Source organism: Nannobrachium achirus (assembly GCF_963921795.1).
Source record: "Nannobrachium achirus genome assembly, chromosome: 1".
NCBI classification, from domain to species: Eukaryota; Metazoa; Chordata; class Actinopteri; order Myctophiformes; family Myctophidae; genus Nannobrachium; species Nannobrachium achirus.
Window position 1 is genome coordinate 50,495,278 of NC_137810.1, and position 11,765 is coordinate 50,507,042.

At 47.8% G+C, this 11,765-nt stretch overlaps 1 protein-coding gene across 1 annotated transcript in view; it reads left to right on the forward strand.

Moving 5' to 3' along the window:
- Positions 1 to 11,765, forward strand: part of dnah7 (dynein, axonemal, heavy chain 7) — a gene marked incomplete at both ends in the record, with an annotated part of 103,225 nt that overhangs the window by 79,470 nt on the left and 11,990 nt on the right. The window contains 16 exons of the mRNA XM_080730080.1: positions 66 to 287; positions 680 to 916; positions 1,594 to 1,761; positions 2,513 to 2,758; positions 3,378 to 3,607; positions 3,978 to 4,308; positions 4,907 to 5,253; positions 5,911 to 6,091; positions 6,681 to 6,866; positions 7,442 to 7,605; positions 8,168 to 8,322; positions 8,853 to 9,043; positions 9,317 to 9,450; positions 9,828 to 10,163; positions 10,602 to 10,728; positions 11,473 to 11,667. Coding sequence (XP_080586206.1) covers positions 66 to 287; positions 680 to 916; positions 1,594 to 1,761; positions 2,513 to 2,758; positions 3,378 to 3,607; positions 3,978 to 4,308; positions 4,907 to 5,253; positions 5,911 to 6,091; positions 6,681 to 6,866; positions 7,442 to 7,605; positions 8,168 to 8,322; positions 8,853 to 9,043; positions 9,317 to 9,450; positions 9,828 to 10,163; positions 10,602 to 10,728; positions 11,473 to 11,667 — 3,450 coding nt within the window. The remainder of the gene's footprint in view (positions 1 to 65; positions 288 to 679; positions 917 to 1,593; positions 1,762 to 2,512; positions 2,759 to 3,377; positions 3,608 to 3,977; positions 4,309 to 4,906; positions 5,254 to 5,910; positions 6,092 to 6,680; positions 6,867 to 7,441; positions 7,606 to 8,167; positions 8,323 to 8,852; positions 9,044 to 9,316; positions 9,451 to 9,827; positions 10,164 to 10,601; positions 10,729 to 11,472; positions 11,668 to 11,765) is intronic.

Sequence of the window (11,765 nt, forward strand, 5' to 3'; positions counted from 1 at the left end):
TATGATTTTGCCCTCTCTCCCCCCTTTCTCTATGGACCACGTCCACTGGTACTGCTCCACCGCAGGTCCAGAGGGTCTACTATGACCGTCTGGTGCACGACTCGGACCGGGCCTGGCTGGTGAGCCACCTGGAGGTAGTGTGCAGGGACCACCTGAAGGAGAACTTCCACTTCCTCTTCCAGCACCTGAACCCGGACTGGGTGGGCCAGGTCACCGAGGACGACCTCCGCAGCCTCATGTTCTGCGACTTCCACGACCCCAAGGGCGAGGACCGCAGCTACCGCGAGGTGTGTTGTGGAATTCTGGGTCAATCGGTAATCGATGAGGCAAATAGGAGACCAGACAATATTCTAGGCGGTGATGGTTATGCTTTATGTACATAACAGGGAGAAGTACAATAACACGCATATCAGTGGTACGGTAGTTCTGCCAAGAGTACAGGGCAGAATCAGTTATACTGTCGCTGCTTCAACGACAAGCTGAACCCTAACAAGATAGGCTGTACCAAAACAATAGCTATCAGCAGTGTTGCATTGGTGAGTCAATGTTTGTGTGAACAGTCATTTACTGACATTAAGCGCACGTCGCTGCCAAATATCATAATCTATTGTAGAAGTATTATAAGTGATGGAGTAAATATAAAGATTAGATATAAGCCACCATATAATTTCTTCCTCAGGTGTCCGACGTGAACCGGCTGCGGCAGGTGGTGGAGTCGCACCTGGAGGAGTTCAACAACGTCAGCAAGGCGCCCATGAACCTGGTGCTGTTCCGCTTCGCCATCGAGCACGTGTGCCGCGTCTCCCGCGTCCTCAAGCAGCCGCGGGGCCACGCCCTGCTGGTGGGCGTGGGCGGGAGCGGACGCCAGTCGCTCACCCGGCTGGCCGCTCACATGGCCGAGTCGGAGCTGTTCCAGGTCAGTGTTGATTTCGTTTCGACTGAAACTATGGCGAAGAATATCGTTCGTCGACTACCTTTTTTCACTGGCAAAAACTACATTAAAAAAACGAGAAAGGTGCAATTCTAGGAAATTGACGCGAGTCGCGAGGAGTCCCCTGAGAAATGAATTCCGTCTTACCATTTATATTGTGTATATATATATATGTATATATATATATTGTGATGTCAAGTGAAGCATGACCAAAAGCTTCACTTTTCTGTTGTGCAGCCTTACAACCCAGATAACATCACTCAAAAGGTTTGCTGGGAAAATATCTCGGACTGAATACAATAGTCTGGTTGCTATAGGCAATATACTAAGCTATGATGACTAAAACTATGACTAGTAAATATATACAGTAAATATATATTTGGGGGTAAATTTACTATAATCAAATTATTGTTTTAGGAATACGACAAATACAAAAAAATATTATTACGTCTCCATGGCGTGAGTAATCAATAGAAAAAGACTAAAACTAAAACATTACTAAAATGTGACTAAATAAAACTAAATAGAATTTTATTCAAAGGACTATGACTAAACACTAGACACTTGCTTTGGCAAAGCAATGTAAACATATGTTTTCTCATGCCAATAAAGCTCCTTTGAATTGAAATTGAAATTGACTAAAACTAAATCAAACTGCCCAGGTGGAGATCTCCAAGAGTTACGGGATGGCAGAGTGGCGCGAGGACCTGAAGTTCATCATGAGGAAGTCCACGCAGGGCGACGCGCACGCCGTCTTCCTGTTCACCGACGTGCAGATCAAGATGGAGTCCTTCCTGGAGGACGTCAGCAACCTGCTCAACACCGGCGAGGTGCGTGGGGGTGTGATGGAGCAGATAGGACGGAAGGATAGAGAAATAGAACAATTGATGGATACGTCAGGCAAGGATTTGTATAGGTGAATGGATGGATGGATTGTTAGATTAGTGGCTGGAAAGAAAGGATAGGGAATGATAGACAGACAAATTATCTCTGGGAGAACAGGTCTACAAGCCTGCAACACATGCAACTTTGATGCACAAAATGGCAGCAGCGACTCGAGGGAGTGAAGGCACAGTCAGTCAACGAGAGAGACAGAGAGAGGGAGCAAGCGAGGGAGAGACATGGATGTTTGCTCCAGAATTAAAATCGACAAAAAGATAGAAAAAATCTAATAAAACCTATAAGTGTTCTGCTTGTGCTTGTAGTACGTATGTTATCTTTTGTGAGATCATCAATTCATGTCTTCTTGCATAATGTCGGAGCCATGCCATTAATTCATTATGACTTTGTAGATATGGGGCTTAAATGTTGAAACATGCTGAACATTCATTGTAAAATCGTACGACTGTAATATATTGGCTGTACTACCACGACTGTAAATAAAGTAGGCCTACAAAGAAAAACGGGAGGGGGGGGGGGAGTCGATTTGGGTTCTGCACCCAGTGGCGTGCACAATAATCTGCACCACTGCCATATACAGTTCAAAAGTGTACAGTGAGGCCCGGACAGTTCATGGAACTCTCTATTCCATGAACTGTGGGTGGAAAACATAATCCCTTCTGCCCCCGGCCATGCTGCCAGGTGCCCAACCTGTTTGCGCCAGATGAGAAGCAGGAGATCTGTGAACGCATGCGAGTCCTGGACCGGCAGCGGGAGCGCGACAAGCAGACGGACGGCGGACCGCTGGCTCTGTTCAACATGTTCGTGGAGCGCTGTCGCGCCCAGCTGCACGTGGTGCTGGCTATGAGTCCCATTGGAGACGCCTTCAGGAGCCGCCTCAGGCAGTTCCCTGCCCTCATCAACTGCTGCACCATTGACTGGTTCCAGGTGTGTGTTTGTGTGGGGTGTGGGGGGGCTTTACTCTCCTTGTAAGTAAAACAAAATCCACACGAGGATGAGGTACAGTAAATGGACGTTTATGTGATCATCAGTAATCAAGCCAGTTTGAACCCCACTGGGTTACTGTCAAATTGTTCTTGAGCAAGACACTGAACCCCTAACCGCTCCTGATGTGCATATTGCTGTCTTGTATGGTTTACTCTGCCTTTCTGTCGGAATATGTGTGTGAATGTGAATGCGAGTTGTAAAGCACTTTGGTTAAAGGCACCATATAAATGTACCATTTACCATTTAGACAGTATAACCGTGGTTAGTGAGCCCGCCTGGGGAGCCAGAGCCCCTGGTTGTCCCGGATACGATTCCAGGCCAGGCCAGAAATGTGTCGTTGTGAGTCCCTGAGCAAGACTCTTAACCCCTAATTACTCCCCGAGCGCCGTATAATGGCTGCTCACTGCTCCTAGTTGCTATAGGATGGATTTATAAATATTGTATTACCGAGACAAAAACACCCCAAGGAGTGGGGACTATTCTATTCTAACTGTGCCAGACCATACAGTATGTGTGGTACAATGTGTCTTTGTGTGACTTTGCACCGTGGTCTCCTCAGAGCTGGCCAGAGGATGCCCTGCAGGCGGTGGCCTCGCGCTTCCTGCAGGACATCGAGATGAAGGAGGAGCTGCGCGCAGGCTGCATCTCCATGTGCAAGAGCTTCCACACCTCCACCATCCAGCTGTCCCAGCGCTTCATGGCCGAGCTGCAGCGCCACAACTACGTCACGCCCACCTCCTACCTGGAGCTCATCTCCACCTTCAAGGCTCTGCTGCAGAAGAAGAGAACGTAAGAGTTCCGCTATTTTTTCTTTTTTTAAAACCTGTTACTATGTCAGTGGTGCTCAAACCTTTTCACGTGAAGGACCCACAATGTATCTCAGAGTTTCAATTATTTTTTCCTGCTAAGTAAAGCCCTGCTTCATCATACAAGGCCGTCGCACAAAAGTAGTGAAAACAGCCGATTTACAAGCACACAACGCCTCGCAGTGGCGAGGCGTTGTGTGCTTGTAGATCGGCTGTTTTCACTAGTTTAGATTATTTTAAAAATTATAAATACAAAAAAGAACGGTTAAGGACATACAAGGTTTCCACCTATATTTGAGCCGTGTGTGTGTGTTTGTGTTAACCTCCCGGCCCTGCCTCCTGTCCTGGCCCAGGGAGGTGGTGACCCTGAAGCGGCGCTACGAGGTGGGCCTCCAGAAGCTGGAGTCTGCGGCGGCCCAGGTGGCCACCATGCAGGTGGAGCTGGAGGCGCTGCAGCCCCAGCTGCGCCACGCCAGCAGGGAGGTGGACGAGGTGATGGCGGTGGTCCAGCACGAGTCGGCGGAGGTGGCCGACACGGAGAAGGTGGTGAAGGTGGACGAGGCCGTGGCCAACGAGCAGGCCACGGCGGCCAAGGCCATCAAGGACGAGTGCGACGCCGACCTGGCCATAGCCATGCCCATCCTGGAGTCGGCCATGGCCGCGCTGGATACTCTCACCACGCAGGTATAGGCCGCTTGCTTGGCAACCGGAAGGTTTGAAGTTCGATTCCGTGCTCCCCTTTAGTTAGTGTCAAAGTGTCCATGAGCAAAACGCTGCTCACACACATTCATACATCGGTGTATGAATGTGTGTGAATGGGTGAATGTAATGCACAATCTATGTAAAGCTCCTTGGATAAAAGTGCTATATAAATTGCCATGTAGCGTTACAAAAGAGTCCCACAGTCTCAGTGTCTAAATCAGTCTCCCGCTGATTTAGAGAGAATGTCGGTTACAGTGTGCTTTTGATCATGGTTTTTCATGGCTAGAGTATTCCTGCCAAAGGCACCTGGCATACTAAGCCATGTCTGACTCTTAGGTAGTCTGAAAAAGCATGTGACAAATTGTCAATGTATGAAATGTTTTGAGCATTTCTGCTTTACATGGCTGTAAGCATTAGGAATAATAACATATTCAATTGATAACATTTTCATTGCTGTCAAATAATGTGTACTCATCTCTTACTGAATTAGTGACAGACTGTACTGTAGATTGCTTATGTTTTATAAGTTGTTATAATGCTGCCTTACCGAGATAACACCCAACCCTGTGTCACCTTCCAGGACATCACTGTGGTCAAGTCCATGAAAAGCCCACCCCCGGCTGTTAAGCTGGTGATGGAGGCCATCTGCATCCTCAAGGGCATCAAGCCTGACCGCATACCGGACCCCTCAGGGTCTGGCAGGAAGGTGGAGGACTTCTGGGGCCCGGCCAAGAAGCTCCTGGGAGACATTAGGTTCCTCCATAGTCTGCGCGTCTACGACAAGGACAACATCCCGTCCAACTTGATCGCTATCATCCGCAACAAGTATGTCACCAACCCGGACTTTGAACCGGAGAAGATCCGGTCCGCGTCCAACGCCGCAGAAGGCCTGTGCAAGTGGGTTCTTGCCATGGACTCCTACGACAGGTAAATTCCATAATAGCCACGTTTTCTGCCAAAACTTCTGCCACACAAATAAGTGGCCGTTTTCACATAACGTGAGTTTCAATATTTCCACTATACTTCCAGTACTTTGGCTCCTTGAAAACGGGGCTAATGTTTTGACTCCTGATTGGACCATCATTCAGTGTGTGGTCCCATGGAGCAGAGGTCTTCAACAGGGGGTCCACAGAGTTACTACAGGGGGTCCTCCAAATCGTGGTGTGATAGAAACCTTTTTTTCTCCTTTTTTATATTAACCACTTGAACCCTAAGGTCCATATTCTGAGAACTTTAGCCAAAAATAGCAGATCTACGCTGCGAGGCGTTGTGAGCTTGTAGATCGGCCATTTTTGGCAAAGAGGTGTCGTGTAGAGGGGGAAGAGAGTGATAGTTCAAGTTTATTAATTATTGACGGTTCAAGTGGTTACATATCTGGAAACACAAATTTACATGAGCCCAAAATTAAAATGATGATTGTGCTATCAAACGATGAAACTATATGGTACAGTATCTATGGGTTATCTATGGGTTGTGGGGGTCCCTGCTTCATCTCTCTCTCTCGACTAAGGGGTCCTTGGCCTGAAAACGTTGAAGACCCCTGCCATAGAGGTATAAGTGAATGCTCCTCCATGTGTGCTTCAGAGTGGCCAAGGTGGTGGCTCCTAAGAAAGAGAAGCTGGCCCAGGCAGAGGGGAAGCTGAAGGTGGCCATGGATGGCCTGCAGAAAAAACAGGCTGCCCTGAAAGAGGTCCAGGACAAACTGACCAAGCTTCAACTGACCCTGGACTCTAACAAAAACAAGAAGGCCGACTTGGAGAATCAGGTACTGTGCGTGCGTGCGTGCGTGCGTGCGTGCGTGCGTGCGTGCGTGCGTGCGTGTGTGTGTGTGTGTGTCCATTATTGACGGGAACACATTTTTGTGCTTTTATCCCTCAGGCCGTGTAGTACAGTACATGTACAGTACAGATTTTGTAATTTTCTTTTTAATATTTGAAGTTATTCTGAAATTTTTCTATGAAAGTCAAAGGTTGGAATTTTGTTTCTAGCTGCTACAGAGGCTGAGTAATAAGTTTTCCAGAAAAACGGGGGGTAATTTTAAGGCTTTTTTAAGGCTTTCTTCAAATCGGACTTAGGCCTAAATAGGTTAAAACAAAGGTTTTACATTTGACTGATTATTAGAATAGAAGCCTAACCTGTAACATTGAAGGACAAAAGCAACCCAATATTTGCAATCAGCATGGATGGATTTTAAGTATCAGGAAACTCTGTCAGGGACCAGACCAGCAACCCTTCAACAACACAACAGACATCTACAATATCACCATATCACCATCTTATATTCCATCATCCGGTAGAACCTCATAAGGTGTGTCTGGCTGACTTTCTTTCGCTCTGTCGTTGTCCCCGTCCAGGTGGACCTGTGCTCTAAGAAGCTGGAGCGAGCTGAACAGCTGCTCGGAGGCCTGGGCGGAGAGAAGACACGCTGGAGCGAGGCTGCCTTCAGCCTGGGAGAGCTCTACAACAACCTGACCGGAGACATCTTGATCTCTGCTGCTGTAGTGGCCTACCTGGGAGCCTTCACCTCCAGCTACAGACAGGTCGGTAGTGGCCTACCTGGAGCATGTTCAAACGAAGGTCTCAGTTATGCTAGATAATGCCTGATATTGCCCCTGGCCAGATGGGCTTTCCCTTTGGACGAGAGATATATTATGTTGTGGATTCCCATGCAGACCACCGGCTTCGAATCCCAGTGGAATTATACACAAGTACTGTACAGTACATGCAGTACATAGAAATGTGTGAACAATTATTATATTTGAATCCTGTGAATCTCAGGATCCACATGGAAACTCTATCCAAGGTTGATTTCCCACTTTCATTAATTTCATTAATGTATACCGTATGTATACTGGACTGTGTATTTAATGTGTGTGTGTGTGTGTGTGTGTGTGTGTGTGTGTGTGTGTGTGTGTGTGTGTGCGTGTGCGTGTGCGTGTGCGCGTGCGCGCGTGTGCGTGTGCGCGTGCGCGTGCGTGTGCGTGTGCGTGTGCGTGTGCGTGTGCGTGTGTGTGTGCGTGTGTGTGTGTGTGTGTGTGTGTGTGTGTGCGTGCGTGCGTGCGTGCGTGCGTGCGTGCGTGCGTGCGTGCGTGCGTGCGTGTACGACCCTCTCCAGGGTCAGATGGAGGAGTGGATGGAGCTGTGTCAGAGCAAACAGATCCCCTGCTCTTCCAGCATGTCTCTGATGAGCACTCTGGGAGATCCAGTGAAGATCCGGTCCTGGACCATCGCCGGCCTGCCCTCGGACAGCTTCTCCATAGACAACGGCATCATCATATCGTGAGTGTCATCAATATGTGCATCCACGTCACTATTCCTTACTGTGGGCCAACCACGCTGTCATCATCTAGTCAGTGCTGAATACAGACTTTAACTACTTACTGTACATTAACTCTGGCATGCAAGGCTACGTCATTAGGTGGGGGAAAAAATCATTTTAAATATCTTTTCAGGTGATAATGCTGGATTTAGTTCATGAACGTCAGCAGCAGCAGCAGAGTTGAATACATGTCCTTTATATCAACTTCATTCTCCATTGACAATGAAGCGATGTATTATTCATTGTTTCCTATTCTCTCACCAAGCCTGTGTTTTCCTGACTGCCATTATTTTTTGACTGCCACGACACTACGATCATGCACTTTTGGGGGGAAATTCAGTTAAAAAGCAATACATTTGATTTGTTCTTGTGAACTTGTTTAAGCGTGTGTGTGTGTGTGTGTGTGTGTGTGTGTGTGTGTGTGTGTGTGTGTGTGTGTGTGTGTGTGTGTGTGTGTGTGTGTGTGTGTGTGTGTGTGTGTGTGTGTGTGTGTGTGTGTGCGTGCGTGCGTGCACGTGACAGCAATGCCAGGCGGTGGCCCTTGATGATTGATCCCCAGGGCCAGGCCAACAAGTGGGTGAAGAACATGGAGAAGGCCAACGGTCTGCACATCATCAAGCTGACTGATGCTGACTTCATACGCACCCTGGAGAACTGCATCCAGTTTGGCACACCAGGTGGGTGTTTGTGTGTGTGAAAAAGCTGAACAAGTAGATACAAATAAAAAAGGATTGCACAAATTGGACTCCGTCGTGCTTTGAACCACAGTTCTTGCGATACCAATGCCAGTTTTGGAAAAACGTCCTAAAATACTGAACAGAATAGACGGAATTTACAGTAATCAATTGATGTTGCACTGCTGTTTTATTATTATTATACTAATAATAATTATTAATATTATAACTTATACAATTATTAAAGGAATTTGTATTTATTCTTAGATCAGTGGTTCTCAAACTTGTACATTTCAACCCCCATAACTCTGACAGTATACAAATGAAACCAAATGGGCCCGTAGGTCAGAGTTACAGACCTGTAAAGGTCCATTTGGAACCCCCTCAAGGAACCCTGAGGGGGGTCCACTTTGAGAACCACTGTCCTAGACCTTTTTTAATGACTCACTGGTATCGGATCAGTACTCTGTATACGCAACTTATGGGCATCGGAATTGTATCGGTACATCTCTACTTTGAAACATGTCTTGCAGTGCTCCTGGAGAACATTGGGGAGGAGCTGGACCCCATCCTGGAGCCCATACTGCTGAAGCAGACCTTCAAGCAGAGCGGTGCCCTCTGCATCCGCCTGGGAGACTCCACCATCGAGTACGCCCCCGACTTCCGCTTCTACATCACCACCAAGATACGCAACCCCCACTACCTGCCCGAGACCTCTGTCAAAGTGGGTGCCATCTGTGTGTTTGTTGCCCCTTGATTTATAACAAACTGAGTGAGCCTTAGGGCCGTGGTCTGCACTGATTTATTAGGGTGGAGACACAAACAGATACGCGACAGATACACCACCAGATGCAGTACTTGTGCGCTCTGCTGGCGCAAGTAATAAGCAGCACAACATGTCTGAGAGCTGGCATGCAGAAGGGATGGGACCGTATATAGACATTTCTTTATTTGTGTATGGTGTGACGTGCTCTGACCATGAGGCCCTGTGCTGCAGGTGACCCTGCTGAACTTCATGATCACTCCAGAGGGCATGCAGGACCAGCTGCTGGGCATGGTGGTGGCACGGGAGAGACCCGACCTGGAGGAGGAGAAGCAGGCTCTCATCCTGCAGGGAGCACAAAACAAGAGGTAGCAGCACACCGTCATGACTCCATCTGCTGTGTTTATCAGTCACACAGGACACCAAGCAGTGAGAGAGCCACAATGTGTAGGGCAGTCACAGGAATGTGTTTGTTAGAGTAAGGTTTAGTTGGTCATCACAGTGAGGTGCGTCTTGACAAACAGGGTCTTTGTCCACAGTTTATGTTTATGAGGAATTTGTGTAAAATGCACATTGAAACAGTTTTATTTGTTTTCACTTGAGTGGGCTGGATGGTGGATTTGATTTGGATAAAAATCAATAAGGACAAAATGTATAACGAATTAATTAATGTAGAATTGTCAAAAAAACATAATATGTGTTGATGAATAATGATAAATCCTACCTTTGTCTTTGCTCCGGGCAGACAGCTGAAGGAGATCGAGGACCAGATCCTGGAGGTGTTGTCGTCCTCGGAGGGCAACATCCTGGAGGACGAGACGGCCATCCAGGTGCTGTCCTCCTCCAAGGTGCTCGCCAACGAGATCTCGGAGAAGCAGGCCGTCGCCGAGGCCACGGAGGTGAAGATCGACGAGACCCGGATGGGCTACACGCCCATCGCCGTGCACTCCTCCATCCTCTTCTTCTCCATCGCCGACCTGGCCAACATCGAGCCCATGTACCAGTACTCGCTCGCCTGGTTCATCAACCTCTTCGTCCTCTCCATTGACAACTCCGACAAGAGTGACGTCCTGGTGGAGAGGTGAGCAGCACGGTGGAGGAAAGCGAAAATAATTATAACGAGGCTTACCCTGAAGCCTGATTATTCCTTGTTTTTTGTCGGTATAAATGCACCGTGTTTTGAGCTTGTAGATTTGCTATTTCCGCCATGGGACACCATCGTACGACAAATACTGTTTAAATCAGGCTTGAGACATTTTAAGTCTGCAATCAACGTCAGAAATCGAATGAAACTCTGTGTATTGTTTATCACCGGTGGTACAGAGCTCTGTGAGATGAACCATTACTGCAGGCATTAGATGTTGCTCAGTTATAGATTTGGCTTCCTCACACTAAACACGCCTTTCGTTTATCTCAGAAGATCAAGCTCAAAGTGTGTGTGCATGCATGTGTCTCTGCAACAGTGTTTTGCTTGTGTGATTGTGCACATTTGCGTGCATTTGTTTCTGATTGGCTGCAGGCTCCGGATACTCAAGGACCACTTCACGTACTCACTGTACGTCAACGTGTGCCGCTCGCTGTTTGAGAAGGACAAGCTGCTTTTCTCTTTCTGCCTCAACGTCAATCTGCTCATGCACAACAAACTGGTAGGGAGGCGCAAGTACACGCACGCGCACGCACGCACGCGCGCACGCACGCACGCACGCGCGCACGCACGCACGCACGCACGCACGCACGCACGCACGCACGCACGCACGCACGCACGCACGCACACACACACACACACACACACACACACACACACACACACACACACACACACAGCGTCTCATGTGAGGACAACCAAGAGACTATTTGGTTTGTTGATCCTGTTGATCCAGTAATCCAGTACTTTGACCTTTAACCTCATTAACCCCTGTGTCCCTAATTTGGGCATGTCATGATTGATGAAAAATAGCTTAGGCTTATATACACATCATATGCCAGTGTGGTGCGGTGAGGATATCTACAAGCTCACAATGTGATGCGATGCTTTGTGAGCTTGTAGATCAGCAACTACAGTAGTTTTGCAACTTGTTTTGTTTTATTGTCTTGTATTATTTGTCTTTTTCTTCCTTTCTGCAGTTTTTGTGTTTTTATTTCTTTATTGCACTGCTGCTCCCCTTGTAAACCTGTAGTCTTTTTATTGTTCTCATTGAACTTTTGTTATTTAATGACCTCTTCCATTAAGGAAAGGATTCCAAATAAGCCTATTTACTGGCTTCGTCCTTTCCTCGCACAGTAACTTGTTTTCTTTGATATGTATTATTTCTATTTTCCTAACAATGTACTAATAAACTAAACTAAACTAGTAAGACGTTGTCAGGCATAAGTGGTTAACCTCTGTCCAGGTGGAGGAGACAGAGTGGCGCTTCCTGCTGACCGGCGGCGTGGGCCTGCATAACCCTCACTCCAACCCCTGCTCCTGGCTGCCCAAGAAGTCCTGGGACGAGCTCTGTCGCCTGGACGAGATGGGACGCTTCGGGGGCCTGCGGTCTGACATGGCTCGTCTCAGAGATGGATGGAAGAGAGTGTACGACAGCCCTGTGAGTGTCCACCTATCTGCCTGGCTGCTCCCAGTCATGTGTTTATGAGTGGCGTGTGTTAGGGCATTAACCAAAAAGTCGACTCAGTCGACTTCATT